The 19,501-nt window shown below is 37.5% G+C and overlaps 1 long non-coding RNA gene and 6 gene segments (V, D, J or C); 6 read left to right on the forward strand and 1 right to left on the reverse strand.

The window, feature by feature from the left end:
• The first annotated feature begins 168 nt into the window (after positions 1–168).
• On the forward strand, positions 169–768 carry LOC125264006. The segment is given in 2 exon segments: positions 169–357; positions 440–768. Coding segments are annotated over 2 exon segments (363 nt in total).
• Positions 769–6,867: 6,099 nt separating this feature from the next.
• On the forward strand, positions 6,868–7,412 carry LOC125264005. The segment is given in 2 exon segments: positions 6,868–6,916; positions 7,006–7,412. Coding segments are annotated over 2 exon segments (378 nt in total).
• Positions 7,413–10,227: 2,815 nt separating this feature from the next.
• LOC125264000 lies at positions 10,228–10,884 on the forward strand. The segment is given in 2 exon segments: positions 10,228–10,426; positions 10,535–10,884. Coding segments are annotated over 2 exon segments (432 nt in total).
• A 1,544-nt stretch (positions 10,885–12,428) lies between these two features.
• Positions 12,429–12,971, forward strand: LOC125264002. The segment is given in 2 exon segments: positions 12,429–12,510; positions 12,619–12,971. Coding segments are annotated over 2 exon segments (390 nt in total).
• A 664-nt stretch (positions 12,972–13,635) lies between these two features.
• LOC125264008 lies at positions 13,636–15,254 on the reverse strand. The gene is made up of 2 exons (XR_007183945.1): positions 15,062–15,254; positions 13,636–14,090 (listed from the first exon to the last, which is right to left on the reverse strand). It is a non-coding gene; the product is annotated as an uncharacterized LOC125264008 (long non-coding RNA).
• A 538-nt stretch (positions 15,255–15,792) lies between these two features.
• LOC125264007 lies at positions 15,793–16,613 on the forward strand. The segment is given in 2 exon segments: positions 15,793–16,198; positions 16,288–16,613. Coding segments are annotated over 2 exon segments (375 nt in total).
• A 2,391-nt stretch (positions 16,614–19,004) lies between these two features.
• Positions 19,005–19,501, forward strand: LOC125264045. The segment is given in 2 exon segments: positions 19,005–19,053; positions 19,143–19,501. Coding segments are annotated over 2 exon segments (408 nt in total).

Raw genomic sequence — 19,501 nt, forward strand, 5'->3', positions numbered from 1 at the left:
CATTTGATTCATCAGAAACCTGTAGTCTGAACCAGAGACTGAATGAAAAAGAAATGATTTATAAACGTGTTCAGAAGTGAAAACACTCGTCTGTTGGATCATGAAAATAAAACACATTTAAAGCCTCAAAACTGATCAGTTTCATCTGCATGTGCTCAGTTTCACGTGTGTTTTACTCCAGCAGGGTTTTTGCTCAGAGAGTCACTTTGCATCGGCTCATGCTTCAGCGCTCCGAGTGTTTATAGCGTTCAGACTCAAACACTTTATAACACACTGCTGTTTACCACGGTACAAACCCAACAAACACCATGAATCTCTTCAGCAGCTTCATCTGGATTCTGGCAGCTTTTATTCCAGGTAACAGACGTGAAAGCTCGTCATTTCTGAGTCTTTAATGTTCATTTAATCTGATTAAACATATTAATGTTGTTGTCGACAGCATCCAGAGGAATCACTGTGACTCAGCCTGAAGCTGTGACTGTTTCTGAAGGACAAAACGCCAAAATAGAGTGTAAAACTGATCCTGGGATAAGTGGATATGGTTTAGCTTGGTATCAGCAGAAACATGGAGAAGCTCCTAAACTCATCATTACTGGGGTAAATGATCGATATGGTACCATTTCCAGTCGATTCAGTGGAAATGGAGCACGAGGTGGGACTGATTTCACTCTGACCATCAGTGGAGTCCAGACTGAAGATGCTGGACATTATTACTGTCAGAGTTATCACAGTGGTGGTGTGTTCACACAGTGATAAAGAGTCGTACAAAAACCTCCGTCAGTCAGAGTCACAGTGACTGAACTGATGCTGCAGCTGCTCACACACTTTCACACACTTTCACACACACTAACAGTGAAGATTTTCATGGATATTAAATATAAAGCTTTCATTAAGTTTTTCACATGGTAAATACTTAAACTATAACTCTCTTTATCTTATTAAATGAATCTAACACTTTATCTGTGAGATTCATAATTTGGCCGCATGTTCTCTTTTCATCATGTATCTGCAGGTGTTTTCATGCTCCACTGAGTGAAGTTTATTTATGAAATATGAGCTAAAGCCCTGATCCAATGAAAGACCTGAAACAAAAATGACACAAAGAAGAGCTCAAAGACACAATTATATTTTATTTAATGACTGAAGTTTAATAAAATCACACACATAGTCTTGTGTGAAAGGCAGAAAGCAGATGCAGATGAAGCGACTGAAGCTGATGGAGAATGAATGAGTCCCTCATGTGCTGCAGAGAAACACACTGTTGGTCTCCATGAGTGAGAAGAGCAGCAGATCTCCTCTGAACACTGCCGTCTCCTCACACAGGCCGGCCGCTCCGTGTGTCCTCACAGTGTCTCCATCCACTCCTGCTGCTGCTCCAGCTGTACAAACCGTCCTTCTCCAGGAGCCCAGCGCTGCTCTCCTGAGACCTGCTGCTCCCGTCCACCTTCAGCTCAGGCTCCAGTCTGACGGGAAGCCCTTGTTGGCCACACACACCAGTGTCGCTGTGTTCAGAGAGGAGATCTCTGCGCTGACGCTCACAGAGAAATCACTCTGACCAGTGGCTTTCCTTTAGGATTCAAGAGAAAACTGGGAGAAATTCTCCAACAGCGAGAGAAACAACATGAAGAAGGAAATTACATCATTATTCCATAAACACATTAATGATCACAAACTCCTATAAATGAAAAGAGAAAACGTTCAGAATATGGTTCACATTCTGGTAAATTTGCTGATTGATTATGAAATCACTTAAAAATAAAATATAATTGAGTTTCAAACTGATACTTGAGATGTTGTACTGTTCCTAAAATACGATGCAATAATCACGTTTAAAGCAATAAAGTGTATTTAAGATGAATAAACCTTCATTTAACACAATTCTGCCACCATATTTTATTTTCACCTTTCATATCTTCTATTTAATATACTTCACCAGCTAACACATTTTTGTTCTGAGAACATTTTCCTTCAACGTTATGAGAACATTTAAAACTCTTCTGCAAACAATGTATAAATAATGTTTTTGTGCTAACCTTTTGAGAACATTATTAAAGACCAGATAACATTGAACAAACACTCTATTAATGTTACTGGAAGAACGTTTGATCGTAACTTTGAGAGAACATTGCCAGTTACGCTAAAGTTACGAGAGCGTTGCCTGTTATCTGTAGGAGCTTGTTCAAGTTCACTGAGAGAGCTCCACTGATCGGAGAAAGAGCTTTACCAAATCACCAAACAAATAACTAATCTAAGCACATATATGCAGTATAAAGCAGTAGTGCAGTTATAGTCCACAATAATCACAAGACTGGAATACTGTGTTTCACACTCACACACCCTTCTGATGAAACTGACCATCCTTTCCTCACTTTCTCCTCAACTGAAACTTTTTGCGCAATGGTGCAAATACCAGTAAGTTGACTAGCACAAACCTTAGTAAATCACCTTGCGTGATTCATTTAAAAATTCTCCTCTCATAAATGTTGTGTCTGAAAGAGAAACTCCTACAAATGCATGTTCAATAATGTCAGGTGCAGAAATAACTGCTCACGCTTTTCAGCTCTAATTTTTCACTGCGTGTCTTTAGTAAATCCTGACAGTAGTGTTTAAACACCAAAAGAGGGTTTGCGCTTGTGCTAGCTGTTAGTAAATCTGACCCTTAGACTGTGATCTGATCTGTGACAGATGGGTTTGACTCAACTACCCTAGTGAAAAAAAAGTATACTTTATTGTATTTTAAATATATTCCCTTTTTCTATAGTACACTGCAAATATACTAACAAAAAATGTACTATCATTAAATATATAAAAAGTATATTAGTATCATATTTTCACAATGCAACTTTTAACACACTTTAAAATAATTGTACTTTAGTATATTTTCAAAAAATATATATTTTAGAAAAATATACTTGAAGTGTAAGTTCAGTTTATTTTTTAAAAGTGTATTTATTTGCACTTTATAAAAATATATTTGAGGTATATTTTAACAGTGTGCTGAAAATGATCATTGTAACAATGCACTGAAAGTATATTTAAAAAATACATTATTTAATATCCTGGAGTTGTAGTGTATCTAATGTTAAATTTGAGTATATTTTTTAAGTTTACTTCTTCATCCTTGGAATTCATTATATTACTTGTGCTATTTATTTCAGTATGAATGCATTACAAGCCCATTTAGCAGTGTAGCCTATACAATTTCCAAATATGTGTAAATGTTTATTAAGTTTACACAAGCAGAATCATTTTACAATCACACACACAAATCTATATTAAACAACACACCAGCAGCACAAGTAATGTGAAAAAATATGTTGAGTGGTTAAAGGTGGTACAGAGGATGTTTTGTTTTATACATTTTTGCAATATTACTTGAAACTGTCTTTACTAAGTGATAAAAGACTATTTATTAGGTGCACTGAAAGTAATATTAATATACATCATCTGTGCATGAGGTAGGGCCTTAAAAACATCAGCCAATCGTTTACGCGATCATCGCGTAAACGATTGGCCCTCTGGCTTGTCAATCACTGCCATGACGTTCCTTGTGAGAGACGCGCGGCTGCGCACTCTAATAACTTTCCACACTCCGCATGCAATGTTTTTGTCAGGAGACAGGAGTAACAACTGCAGATTATGAGTCACCTGCGGTGAGTCCGACATAATGAATCCACGGCTTTAAGCCGCGCACACACTTAACAATTGTAAGGCCGATTATGAATGTAAATTGATACTTATGACTGATCGCGCTCAAACGCGTCCAGTCAGAGCCAGTTGCGTTCAGTCTGCGATTACAGTCGGTGTTCAAATTCCTTGTGTAAGTATATAAATCTGCTTCAGGAGCAGGAAACAATCGCTGTATGTTGAGCTCAGTCTTAAGCCGCGCACACACTTAACGACTGTAAGGCCAATCGAGGAAACAATCGGTATGCGTGTTCAGTTCAGTCTTAGAATGTTTCAGCTAATCGTTAGGTGTGTCCCCGGCTTTAGAATGTTTTAGCTAGTCGTTAAATGTGTGCCCGGCTTAATAACACAGCGAATGCCAGTGGTAAACAAACACTGAAGGAGGGGGGTTGTTCTTCCGCATGCGCTCATTTCAAAAATTCAGTCGACGAAAACATCCCCTGTACCACCTTTAAACTTATCGGAATTCAAATGTCTCTTCAACTTGGTCTGTGACCAATCAGATTTTGTTGCTCACTGCCTTCAGCCAATCAGAGCTGCTGACGTCACGGTCGTCGTCTGAATCCTCTCGCTCAGTCACTCAGGTGAAGTATAATGTCGCAATGTATAATTTATTTAATAAAACACCGAAAGCGCAATACATCGCTCAATCTTGGGGATTCTGACCAGTTCAATCAAGTGACATCGCAGCCTGACCGTGATGGCGACGACAACCGGCTAATCTAATGGCCTACGCGATCCTGAAAGAACCGGAGAAAAGTGCTGCTATTGGGAGGTGAGTTGTAGTCTACCAGTTAACAAACTTTATTTTATTTTCTTTAACAAACAGAGAGCGATATTTCTGCTTGATATCTCCTTTTTGAGTTTGTGTGTGGTGGTTTATGGCACATGTTTGTATGCAGCACCAAAACATTCATATGATTGGTCAAATCTGCCTGTATTCTGTACGATATTAATTCATAAAGTGTTTTATGCTTGACTATGTACCGAAAACAATATCGACATGCCATTCTGATACAGTTCCCTGCTGCTAATCCTCATTTACTGTTCAAAAATAGTATTGGTTCAATGTAGGATTCAGACAGACTATTGTAAACGTGAATAAAGAGTTGAACATGCTGTCTTATATCTTTGGTATATTCTGTCAACAGATGCTGTTCTTCACGAGTCTCTGCGGTCATCATTGTGCCATCAGACACCATGAGAAGCTCATCAGAAAATGGAATATAATGTGTAATTTGTATTTGTGTATAGAGGGTCACCATGGTCCAATATTTTTTTTTTTCTTTAATGAAAAACATGGTAAGTTTTGCTGAATCTAAGTTTAAATAAAAACTATTGGATTTGTCAATGAAAAATGTCTCTTCATTAGTGATGTTGTTACATTTTATTTATTTTAATGGCCTTAAAAACAAATGCATTCAACTTTGGGAAAATGTGTTAAACTGTATTTAAATAGTAGCACAGCTGTATTGTGTGAGATTATGTAATTCAAAGTACAGTAGTCAACATTTGAAGCGGATCAAAAAGTTAGGACAACTTTGATTAAAGGTTTTGATCCGCTTCAAATGTTGACTATATTATACAAAGTATAAGTAATAACAAAGTGTATTGTTATGGACTGCAAAGTGTGTAATGTTTAATATTTGGAATAAGCCAAAGGTACTGAGCATACAGTATATACTATTACCTGTAAAATAATATATTCAGTGTATATTGCTTGTGTTTTCTGAAGACACTCGTAATTATTTTGTAATGTACTTAAATCACAAATAAAGTGTACTTATAACACAAAGTGTACTCATAACAGAAATAAAGTATACTTATAACACAAATAAAAGTATACTTATAACAGAAATAAAGTATACTTATAATACAACGTATATTATAACAAAAAATACTTTTAACACAAATAAAGTATACTTATAACACAAATTAAGTACACTTTAATATCACTAATCAAGCATGTAATTAGGCCCAACACAGACATATACTTAAAGTGTACTAAGTATACTTGAAGTTGTTCCAATTTAGCACACATAAGTATACTAAATATAGTATATAGTTGTAAATATAAATATAAATATAGTTGTATTTTAATACTACTTAATTTCTACTTAAATATACTTAGTACAAAATTAGTTGTTTCAAAATAGCACACTTTAAATGAACTAATCATTAACACACTTGAAATATACTAATAATTAGTCTTGCTGCAAGTATACTTAGTATACTTTTTTTTCACTAGGGATAGAATCAGAGAAACTGAGAGAGTAAACTGATATCAAATCAAACAAACAATCATGGTGCCATACAGTAGTTTTTGTTTTTGTACATTAAACTCTGCACTGGTCTGAACTTTCTCTGTGACCTCTGACCCCTCCAGCGTCCAGCTCACCTGCGCCCCCTGCATGTAAGGGAATATATGTGTGTTTTGGTTCAATGTTGTGACCACGTTATCTGACATGACACAGTTCAGAAAGACTCAGAGAAGGTCTGATGATGTTCTTTCTGCAGAATAAACTCCACCTGTATTCAACCCCTGATGTGTTTTATACACGTTTGTTTCTCACAGCTATAGAAAGTGTTTCTGGATTGATGTTTCTGAGCTGTAAAGGATCCCAAAGACAATTGCATGCTAAACTTATTATGTTAACTTATTATGTGCATTGAAGCTATCCAAAGGCCGTGTTTGTCTTATGTTGGCCATATACCCTGTTAAGTTGGCCAGAACTAAAGTACTGTTTGGATCAAATTTATTCATCACTGTATAAACTGTACTTGTTATTCACTGTCCAATCCTGTTCATCAGTGTCTGTCTGTTCACACCGCCCTCTAGAGTCACAGTGATGTAGTGCAAAATAATAGGAATGAAACTGTTGACACTGTTTTCTCTCACTCCAGTTTTGCTCTGAAGGGTTTCTGTTGTCAGTACAGCTGTGATCACCTGCGGTCTCGTACCTGCAGCTGAAATAGAGTTGAGATAATGATAATATAGTTTTGAAACATTTCATCTTCACAATTTAAATTGGTCCTAAATTGTATGCTATATTTAGAGCCTCATTTAAATACAGAATGAGTTCATTTGCATATTGATCAGATGCTTCAGTGCTCTGAGAGTGTTTATAGTGCTGTGAGTTTAACACTTCATCACTGACACACACAACAATCTTCATCAACATGACCTTCATCATCATCTTCATCTGGACTCTCACAGCGTTTGCTCAAGGTTTGTGGAGCACAAGTTTGATATCAATTCATTTCTTCAAGTATATTGTCAAAGTTTTGAGTTGATTTTCTTCTTGTTGTGTGTTTCAGAGTGTAGAGGACAGATCACCGTCACTCAGAGTCCCTCAATGACAGCAGCTCAACCAGGACAAACTGTGAACATCAACTGTAAAACCAGCAGTAATGTGTACAAATATAGTGATGGGGATGAAACTTTATTCTGGTACTTACAGAAATCTGGAGAAGCTCCTAAACTCCTGATTTATTATGCAAAAAAACTCCAGTCAGGAACTCCATCTAGATTCAGTGGCAGTGGATCTAACAGTGATTTCACTCTGACCATCAGTGGAGTCCAGACTGAAGATGCTGGACATTATTACTGCCAGAGTTACCACAGTGGTCCAGTGTTCACACAGTGATAAAGAGTCGTACAAAAACCTCCGTCAGTCAGAGTCACAGTGACTGAACTGATACTGCAGCTGCTCAAAGGAGGATCTGAAACAACATCGTCACACAAACATCTGAAATAAAATCATCTAAATTAATCTGTCACTCTTAATAATTATAAAAGTCAGAAAGAGATTTTGTGCTCTTATAGATCAGTTGCTGCCTTTTATTAATAATAGATGTTAATTTTCATAATTCTCCATGGTTATTTGATTTGAGTATCTCATCCTAACATGTCATTTGTTCACTATACACTGTATTCATACTATATACTGCAGACAGTAAGAGTTTTATATCAGCTGCTGTTTTAATTGTAGTCCTGATCAACAGTTCAGTTCAGACACGCCTCTCCCTCCTCTGCACCAATCACAGCCTCTGATCAGAAAGAGCAAGATAAGAATATTAATTTGTGCTTTTAACTGAATTTTTATTGAAAACTTGTTCACAAAACTATGAGAAGATACAAACTGGTATCTGATGATAACATGAGCTGATAAACCTCAGTGTAACTGATGAATATGAACAAACCTCTGATCCAATGGAGAGAAACTGGAACAGGAGAAACTTCTTCAGCTGGTCCTTACAGAAACCTGGAGAAGCTCCTGAACTCCTGATTTATTCCACAAACTGCCTCAACAGTGTCATTTACTGAAGTCAAACAGTGAATCTGAGCAAGTTAAACTCATATTTCATCATCAGGTGGAGTGATTGTGTTTCTCTCAGAATAGAGCAGATGTTCATCGTCCTCAGAGGAGTTTGATGATCCTGTGACTCCAGAAACACTCAAAATAACTACTGAGCAGAAAACCATGTAGAAAAGGGTTTTTCAAACTCAAATCAAATCAAACTTTATTTATAAAGCACTTAAAAACATCCGAAGTTGACCAAAGTGCTGTACAGAAAAATATATAAAACATAAAATACTCAACTCATACAAGACATAAAAACAAAAACAAATTAAGAAACAAATGTCAAAATCAGTCAAAGGCCAAAGAGAAAAGGTGGGTTTTAAGAAGTGACTTAAAAGAAGACAATGAAGAGGCCCGTCTAACGGGCAGAGGCAGATCATTCCACAGTTTAGGAGCTGCTACAGCAAAGGCACGGTCCCCTCTGAGCATCCGTTTGTTCTGGGCACATTCAGGAGCAGCTGATCAGCTGACCTGAGAGAACGGGTGGGTCTATAAGGGTGTAGCAGCTCAGAAACGTAGGGTGGAGCAAGACCATTTAGAGATTTAAAAACAAATAAGACAATTTTAAAATGGATCCTAAAATGTATGGGCAGCCAGTGAAGTGAAAATAGGGGAAATGTGCTCGTATTTGCGTTAACAGACGTGCTGCAGCGTTTTGAACCATCTGCAGACGAGCAACAGAAGACCCACTAACCCCCACATACAGTGTGTTACAGTAATCCAGCCGAGTGGTGACAAAGGCGTGGATTACTGTCTCAGAGTGTTGCCTCGAAAGAAATGGCTTTACTTTGGCCAGCTGCCTCAATTGAAAAAAGCTTGATTTAACGACTGCCCTGATCTGACTGTCAAGCTTGAGGTCAGCGTCGATTTTAACCCCTAGGTTAGTGATTGTTTGCTTGTTGTACTGGGCCAAGGCCCCCAAATCAACAGAAGGGGTCCCAATGGTGCCACCAAAAACCATCACCTCTGTCTTTTTTACATTAAAACTTAAAAAAGTAAGAGACATCCAGGCCTGTATATCAGCAAGACACTCGAGTAACGGTCCGACAGTGTCGTTCTCTTTAAGAGGCACATAAATCATCTGCGTAAAAGTGGAAAGACATGCCATGCTTCCTGATTATTGAACCTAGTGGGAGCAAATACAAAGAGAAGAGAAGTGGGCCTAAAACTGAGCCCTGTGGGACCCCACAAGAGAGAGGAGCAGAGGAGGACTCAGAGTCACCACAACTGACACAGAAAGTCAAACCATCCAGGTAGGACCGAAACCATTCAAGTGCTAATGCTTGATGCCCACCCACTGCTCCAAACGTGAGATCAGGATTTCATGGTCCAGCAGTTAAATCAAGAAGCACAAGAATAACACAATCACCAGAGTCAGTAGCTAAAAATATATCATTAAACACTTTTAAAAGAGCAGATTCTGTGCTGTGCAAAGTTTTAAAACCGGACTGGAACATTATTATGGGCTTTCAAAAAGGCCATTAATTGACTGCAGACTATCTTTTCAAGGATTTTTTAAAGAAAAGGTAGTTTGCAAGATCTACAGGATCCAGACCAGGTTTTTTAATCAGAGGTTGCACTACTGCATGTTTAAAATTTTTAGGAGCCACACCTGCTATTAACAACTGCAAGAACATATGGCCCTACAGTAGGAAAGACCTCTTTAAAAAAGCCGAGGAAGAACAGCATCATGTGGAGAACCTGAGGGCTTCAAATGATCAACAGTCTCCTGTAACACAGACAAGGTCACAGGCTCAAACCTGTCAAAACAGCAGAACAGAGGACAGGGATTGAGGGTCATAAGCAGAAGGTGAAATAAGAGCTCTAGTGGTAGTGACCTTATCAATAAAAAGTGCATCAATACAGACTGTTTGTGGAGCATTAAGAACAGAATCAATAGTCTTAAACAAAACACGAGGCTTGTTACAGTTTGACAGAATAATTCCAGATAAATACTGTCTTTTAGCATCTTTCACAATTGTCTGATAATGACGCCAGCAGTCCCTTAGCATTTAAAGTGATACATGCAGTCTGTCCTTTTTCCATTTGCGCTCAGCTCTACGGCACTCGCGTCTGACAGCACGAGCCGTGTCATTCAACCAAGGCTCAGAGTTAGTTTTAGGCTGCCTAATTTTTTGCATTTTGAAATCTCAATGAAAGCACATTAAACCATCTTAAACCTGTCACTGCTGAAGCGTTTGCATAGAGAGAGTGTTTTACATGAGCGACACACGCTTCAGTGCTCTGCATGTGTTTATAACTCTGTCAAACATCAAACATGATCAACAACTGTTTTTCACTAGAACTGAACCTACAACCAACAAAAATGACTTTCAGCACCATATTGATCTGGACGCTGGCAGTATTATGTCGAGGTTTGTGTCAGTAAAGATTACAGACATTATTTACTTGTTATTTTTATGTGTTGTGAAGATATATGGTTGTAAAAGTGTTTGTGATTTCTAATCTTTCTCTCTTGTCAGAATCTGTTGGTCAGGTGACAGTGACTCAAACTCCCTCAGAGCTGCTCTCTCAAACTGGACAATCAGTCACTGTGACCTGTAAAACTAGCAGTGATCCAGTCTCCTGGTGTAGTGGACAGTGTCTTGCCTGGTACTTACAGAAACCTGGAGAAGCTCCTAAACTCCTGATTTATAGTGCAAGCAGCCTCCAGTCAGGAACTCCATCTAGATTCAGTGGCAGTGGATCTAACAGTGATTTCACTCTGACCATCAGTGGAGTCCAGACTGAAGATGCTGGACATTATTACTGTCAGAGTGCACACTATATCAACAGTAAAGATGTGTTCACACAGTGATAAAGAGTCGTACAAAAACCTCCGTCAGTCAGAGTCACAGTGACTGAACTGATACTGCAGCTGCTCACACACTTTCACACACTTTCACACACTTTCACACACACTCAACAGTGAAGATTTTCATAAATATTAAATTATATATAACACATTCAAGTTTTTTCACATGGTAAATACTTAAACTATAACACTCTTTATCTTATTAAATGAATCTAACACTATATCTGTGAGATTCATAATTTGGCCGCATGTTCTCGTTTCTTCATGTATCTGCAGGTGTTTTCATGCTCCACTGAGTGAAGTTTATTTATAAAATATGAGCTAAAGCCCTGATCCAATGAAAGACTCGAAACAAAAATGACACAAAGAAGAGCTCAAAGACACAATTATTTTTCGTTTAAAGACTGAAGTTTAATAAAATCACACACATAGTCTTGTATAAAGTCAGAAAGCAGAGCAGATAAAGCGACTGAAGCTGATGGAGAATGAACGAGTCCCTCATGTGCTGCAGAGAAACACACTGTTGGTCTCCATGAGTGAGAAGAGCAGCAGATCTCCTCTGAACACTGCCGTCTCCTCACACAGGCCGGCCGCTCCGTGTGTCCTCACAGTGTCTCCATCCACTCCTGCTGCTGCTCCAGCTGTACAAACCGTCCTTCTCCAGGAGCCCAGCGCTGCTCTCCTGAGACCTGCTGCTCCCGTCCACCTTCAGCTCAGGCTCCAGTCTGACGGGAAGCCCTTGTTGGCCACACACACCAGTGTCGCTGTGTTCAGAGAGGAGATCTCTGCGCTGACGCTCACAGAGAAATCACACTGACCAGTGGCTTTCCTTTAGGATTCAAGAGAAAACTGGGAGAAATTCTCCAACAGTGAGAGAAACAACATGAAGAAGAAAATCACATCATTATTCCTTAAACACATTAATGCTCACAAACTCCTATAAATGAAAAGAGAAAATGATCAGAATATGGTTCACATTCTGGTAAATTTGCTGATTGATTATGAAATAACTTAAAAAGGAAAATATCATTGAGTTTCAAACTGATACTTGAGATGTTAAACTGTTCCTAAAATACGATTCAATAATCACGTTTAAAGCAATAAAGTGTATTTATTGTGTATTTAATAATTTTTTTTAATTTTTAATGATATTTTTTGCTCCTTTTGTATTTTACATTTACTTTCAATACTTAAGTATGTTTAATATCAAAAAATACTTTTCGTACTTAAGTACAAAAAATATCACATACTTTAAAACTTTTACTCAAGTAATATTCTAAACAATGACTTTAACGTCTACCAAAGTCATTTTCTGGTAAGATATCTATACTTTTACTCAAGTATGGTTTTCGAGTACTTTATACACCACTGATGTTTCTTTATATCAAACAAAGACAAGTGAAATGTTTTGTGAAATCTCAATGAAACCACATTAAACCATCTTAAACCTGTCACTGCTGAAGCGTTTGCATAGAGAGAGTGTTTTACATGAGCGACACACGCTTCAGTGCTCTGCATGTGTTTATAACTCTGTCAAACATCAAACATGATCAACAACTGTTTTTTCACTAGAACTGAACCTACAACCAACAAAAATGACTTTCAGCACCATATTGATCTGGACGCTGGCAGTATTATGTCGAGGTTTGTGTCAGTAAAGATTACAGACATTATTTACTTGTTATTTTTATGTGTTGTGAAGATATATGGTTGTAAAAGTGTTTGTGATTTCTAATCTTTCTCTCTTGTCAGAATCTGTTGGTCAGGTGACAGTGACTCAAACTCCCTCAGAGCTGCTCTCTCAAACTGGACAATCAGTCACTGTGACCTGTAAAACTAGCAGTGATCCAGAGTGCTGTTATGGAGATGGAAAACCTCTTCTCAGCTGGTACTTACAGAAACTTGGAGAAGCTCCTAAACTCCTGATTTATTACACAAACCGCCTCCAGTCAGGAACTCCATCTAGATTCAGTGGCAGTGGATCTAACAGTGATTTCACTCTGACCATCAGTGGAGTCCAGACTGAAGATGCTGGACATTATTACTGTCAGAGTAGACACTACATCAACAGTAAATATGTGTTCACACAGTGATAAAGAGTCGTACAAAAAACCTCCGTCAGTCAGAGTCACAGTGACTGAACTGATACTGCAGCTGCTCACACACTTTCACACACTTTCACACACTACTGACACACAGAGGACAAACACAGGAACTACACATGTGCTCAAAACTGACTTATGACTGAAATCAGCTCTATTAGACTGTGATCTGTCCTGTGACAGACGGGTTTGACTCAAATATGCTCAGATTCAGAGAAAACAGAGTGTGTAAATTGATATGTAGATTCATATGTTGTTTTGTTTTTGTACATTAAACTACACTAAAGTCATGGTGTATCAGTAGCATGCAGATGTTTTTCAAGCAGCTCCTTCATCTAAAGCTGTTTCTAAATGTATTACTCATAACTCATTTCTCATGAGCAGAAGTGAAAGTGTTCCAGTTGAGAGCGTTGAACCAATCAAAGAGTGAAACTGTGAGTTTGAGGTGAAAATCACATTTGCATTGGCAGGTTTAGTGATTGTGATCCTCTCAGAATAGAGCAGCTCCGTCTCCAGTGACCACGTTCAAACCCCAAGAGCTTCATTTGACATTTCCTGCTAAATGCAGCTGTTCTCAACTATTACAATCAATCAAAAGCAGCTGAAACTTTAGTGCAGGACTTTGAATGAACGACACACTGATCAATGATGCAGTCCGACACAAATGTAACGCGTTCAGAAGCTTTATTGAATGAACAGCAATGGCAGCACATTGAAAGACTGCTTCAGTATTGAGCTGTAAATCACGTGACTGCTGCGAATCCTGCCGGACGCTCAGATACGGCTCGTCTGGACCGGAGAAACATCAGCACTGGGAGCTCTTGAGGAACGAGGCCTCGTGATCAGCTCCGTCATGTCTTACTCTGCAGACGAAGTACTCCGCGCCTTCCCAGCGTGCTTTGCTGAGGCTCAGGACGCTGCTGCGGCTGTAGCGTCCGTCCCGCTCGCTCTCTGCGCTGGTCTGAACCCCCTCGGTGACCTCTGACCCGTCCAGCGTCCAGCTCACCGTCGCCCCCTGTGGAGAGTAAGAGCTGAGCAGGCAGAGCAGTGCGGCTGAGTCTCCAGAGATCTGCAGAGAAGAGGGCGGCAGCAGAGACACGGAGGGCTTCACTGCGGGACCAGCTGCACAAACACACACAAACAACACCAACGTCTTTAGATCATCAATTAGTCAGATGTCACACACAGTAATGGAGGAAAAATCACAATCATTTCATCTTTACAGAAATTCCACATCACTGCTTTCTTTCATAAACCACATAGTAATGATCCTGCATTTACATTTCAATATTCTCAGTTCAAATAAAATATTCACTGATACTAAATATATGAAGTATAAGATATATGAATAAATATAAATCAGTTCTCTGAAGCAGACATGATATACAGCAAATATTACAGTCATTTCATCTTTTCTGAATAAGGTTCAGTTTAATCTCAAACTCATTTTAAAAACATTGTCCACAAACTGATGATTTATATGTAGAAAAACAAATTTAAATGATTATTTCATTATTAATTGTAATTTGGAAAAAAATTAAGACAATAATAATTATCAGCAATGTAAGTTAAAATTATGATTTTTTTCAAATCTCTTTGTCTGATGATGACGCCTACAAAACTGAATTATTTTTGTCTGTATCATCCAACTTTTTTGTCATGCATTAAAACATTTCTTAATTATCAGATTTACCAAAATTTATGGACACAATTATGTATTTTAAGAAATAATTGAAAATGTCAGAAAATATTGCAATCAATATATTTAAAAAACAATGAATGTTAGTTATTATAATATCTGAAAATGCACATGTAAAATGAAACAAATATTTAAAAGTGACATGAAATATTCCTTGCAATGGAAAAAATGAATGTCATGAAATATCACTGAATATAAATATGTATTTGTAAAATAGCAGACAAATTTAAGGAAATTAGGAAACAATTAAATTCACCATGAAATATTGCAGTTAATTTTTTTTTTATTTAAACTATTTTATATTTTTTAAAACATTGTTGTAAAATGCTTGTTTGAATAATCTAAAAACAAAACAATTATATATAAACATTTTTAGAGAATTTTAGAGACTTACTGATGGTCAGTTTAGTTCCTCCACCGAAAGTCCACCACAGTGCTTCATTCTAGTGAAAGCGTCGTACAAAAACCTCCGTCACACTCAAATGAACACAAACTCCAGCAGAGAAAGAGACGAACGACACTCACACACACTGATATGAGACTCAACAGCAGCTCTTCTCAACATTAAATAATGATTATTGGACTGAAGTGACTTTATTATGAAACAATTAAATTCACCATGAAATTGCAGTTAATATTTTTTTTTATTTAAACTATTTTATAATTTTTAAAACCCTGTTGCAAAATGCTTGTTTGAATAATCTAAAAACAAAACAATTATATATAAACATTTTTAGAGAATTTTAGAGACTTACTGATGGTCAGTTTAGTTCCTCCACCGAAAGTGCACCACAGTGCTTCATTCTAGTGAAAGCGTCGTACAAAAACCTCCGTCACACTCAAATGAACACAAACTCCAGCAGAGAAAGAGACGAACGACACTCACACACACTGATATGAGACTCAACAGCAGCTCTTCTCAACATCAACATGATTGAGCTGAAACAGACACTAAATATTCATCTTTAAATGAAAAAACTTGTTGCATGAAGGCTTAAATCATTTATATCATAATCAGTCCTAAAATGCATTGATCACATTTACAAACACATGTGTGATTTAAACTCTGCTAAATCTATTTACCTGCTTTATAATGAAATCTTTTGCCAGATTGAGATGGTCATTCTCTATTGGATGACCTTTGACCTGTTCTACAGTATCATGATGATATCAAATCTGCAGCACAGGTATTAAATGCTCTCAGCATCAAAGTCTGAATGAAACTGATCATTAAAACAGTGTTTAGAGGGAGAAGATCCACCCAAAATAACATGAAGTAAATCAGGAGTGTCTGTTTCTGAAAATGATCAATAGAAATTTATTAGCAAAGATACTAAATGACAAAACAGTGTTTCTGCTGTCTTCAGGTAAATGATCTGGAGTGTGTTTGCATATTGATCAGATGCTTCAGTGCTCTGAGAGTGTTTATAGTGCTGTGAGTTTAACACTTCATCACTGACACACACAACAATCTTCATCAACATGACCTTCATCATCATCTTCATCTGGACTCTCACAGCGTTTTCTCAAGGTTTGTGGAGCACAAGTTTGATATCAATTCATTTCTTCAAGTATATTGTCAAAGTTTTGAGTTGATTTTCTTCTTGTTGTGTGTTTCAGAGTGTAGAGGACAGATCACCGTCACTCAGAGTCCCTCAATGACAGCAGCTCAACCAGGACAAACTGTGAACATCAACTGTAAAACCAGCAGTAATGTGTACAGATGGTTTGGGGATGATTGTTTAGCATGGTACTTACAGAAACCTGGAGAAGCTCCTAAACTCCTGATTTATTATACAAACACCCTCCAGTCAGGAACTCCATCTAGATTCAGTGGCAGTGGATCTAACAGTGATTTCACTCTGACCATCAGTGGAGTCCAGACTGAAGATGCTGGACATTATTACTGTCAGAGTTTACACAGTGGTAATGTGTTCACACAGTGATAAAGAGTCGTACAAAAACCTCCGTCAGTCAGAGTCACAGTGACTGAACTGATACTGCAGCTGCTCACACACTTTCACACACACTCAACAGTGCAGAAACACAAATATGATCTTAATATCAGCTTTGTTGAGCTTCATCAGTATTTCTTCAGATAATTAGAAATTCTTTTGATGTTATCATCATTTTTATATCTTTTATGGTTTATTTATCCTCATTTCCACTCACTCAATATTTTAAAGTCATTGATATTTTTGATCATGTACTTTTATTATTTTTTCTTCCTAATCTTAGTTATGCAGAAATGTTGTTGTAATGATGAGATCACTGCATTCACACCATCAACAGACTGTCTGTCATCTGCTCAGTTTCTTATCACTGCAACCTTCCCTGTGATGAACAGATCTAAATATAAGGCAATAATCAACACTTTTCACCATTCGTTCATTTAGACAGCTGTAATAGTAAAAATGTAGTGATAGTATTCGAGAAGGTTTCACATGTAAACAATCAGAGCGCTAAAATCAGAGTGGAAATAAACCATTTATTTCTAAATTATGACAATTATTTGATGTAAAAATCATATGAACATTATAAGTGCACCTCAGGAAACATTATAAATAATAATAAATCAGTTGGTGAAGCGACTCAGACGCCTGCAGTGAAATCTGTTCATCTAGGAAACACATTCACCATGTCCTGTAAAAGCAGTCCTGACGTCTATCAGAGTTGGGATCATCAACCTCTATCCTGGTTCAGTGATAAAGAGTCAAAAACCTCCGTCAGTCAGAGTCACAGTGATTTGTGCTAGAAACACTGAATAAGTTCATTCACAAATATGAGGCTGCAGCAGATGAGAAGATTTGAAGTCAATAACATCATTTTAGAGCTTCAGACGACTGAGAATATCGAGCACAGGTGAGATTATCAGAGATCCAAACACTGAAGGGTTCATCCTAGACCATTTGTCTATTTAACCCCAAATTTATCTGTGTATCATCTAGATACCCTGAAGACATCAAACAAGTGATCAACAGAATTTGGATTCATCAGATTGTTGAGAAGATATAGTTTTATAAGTGTATTGAGCCATGGCTAAATGAACTATTTTCTAAACGCTTTGACTAATTAAGATCCTTTTGACAACTTTTGTCATTAGTGTCTATAGATGACATGCAAAATTTCATGTGAATCAGTCGAGTGATTTAGGAGATCGAAAAAAGTTTTTAGCAACTCAAAATGGCTGACGGACTACAACATGTTGTACTAATGTTGTCCACTAGAGGGAACCACAGAATAAGAAATCTATTTTTCTATCAGTTTCCATCAGTTTGAATGTTTGAATCCAAAATTCACAGAACTTCATACACATGGACAACAAGACTTTCTGAGTAAACATGACGAGATTCAGGAACTTTTTTTTTAAATCAGTCATTTATATGAATGGGATTCAGAGATGAAGGTCATAATACTAATGCTGTCCACCAGAGGGAGCCACAGGACAACAAAACCTTTCAGATCTCTTTATGAAAGTCTGTGTAAAAGGTTCAATAGATTGACTTGTAGTATAAAAAATGCATATAGGCCTAAATTCATTATAGTTTCATAAAGTTTAATAAAGCCCAATATAATTAATTATTTCCAAAATACTTACAGATCATTCATTTTTATATTAATATTCATTTTGTACTATACTATTGAAAACATATTTTGTTGTTGTCAGACGTGACTGAATGTATTGCCGCTCAATTGAAGGAAAGAGACAATATTATCTGTCTATTTTAATATAGTACATAGAATAATACTTCCATAAAGAGATACTTAAAGACTCAGATTTTATTTGGAAAGACACATGGCCATTGCTGTACCGTCTACTACACGATTCAAAGTGTTTCTGGATTGAAGTTTCTGAGCTGTAAAAGATCCCAATAACAATTCAAGCTACAAGTTAATCCTATTATGCTAGAGGATGTTCATGTGCATTAAAGCTGTCTAAAGACCAAGAGTTTGTCTTACATTGGCCATATAACCTGTTACGGCCAGGACTACAGTACCTGTTTGTCACTTTGGGTGGTGCAATTGCATACAGTGCTATAATATATAGTGTTTAACCGTTTAAATACACACTGGAGCCCCATCGAATAAATTCATCACTGCATTAACTCATTATTATTCACCTCGTCCGTTCCTGTTCATCAGTGGTGTGTCTGTCTGTTCACACCGCCCTCTAGTGGCACAGTGATGTAGTGCAAGATAACATGAATTTAGAAACCTCATTTAAATACAGAATGAGTTAATTTGCATATTGATCAGATGCTTCAGTGCTCTGAGAGTGTTTATAGTGCTGTGAGTTTAACACTTCATTACTGACACACACAACAATCTTCATCAACATGACCTTCATCATCATCTTCATCTGGACTCTCACAGCGTTTGCTCAAGGTTTGTGGAGCACAAGTTTGATATCAATTCATTTCTTCAAGTATATTGTCAAAGTTTTGAGTTGATTTTCTTCTTGTTGTGTGTTTCAGAGTGTAGAGGACAGATCACCGTCACTCAGAGTCCCTCAATGACAGCAGCTCAACCAGGACAAACTGTGAACATCAACTGTAAAACCAGCAGAAATGTGCAGAGATGGCCTAGTGGAGATGAAGGTTTAGCCTGGTACTTACAGAAACCTGGAGAAGCTCCTAAACTCCTGATTTATTATGTAAAAAAACTCCAGTCAGGAACTCCATCTAGATTCAGTGGCAGTGGATCTAACAGTGATTTCACTCTGACCATCAGTGGAGTCCAGACTGAAGATGCTGGACATTATTACTGTCAGAGTTTCCATTGCAGAAGACGTTCTGATGGTCATTGTGTGGCTGACTATGTGTTCACACAGTGA

This window comes from Megalobrama amblycephala, linkage group LG3, assembly GCF_018812025.1.
Source record: "Megalobrama amblycephala isolate DHTTF-2021 linkage group LG3, ASM1881202v1, whole genome shotgun sequence".
Taxonomy (NCBI): Eukaryota; Metazoa; Chordata; class Actinopteri; order Cypriniformes; family Xenocyprididae; genus Megalobrama; species Megalobrama amblycephala.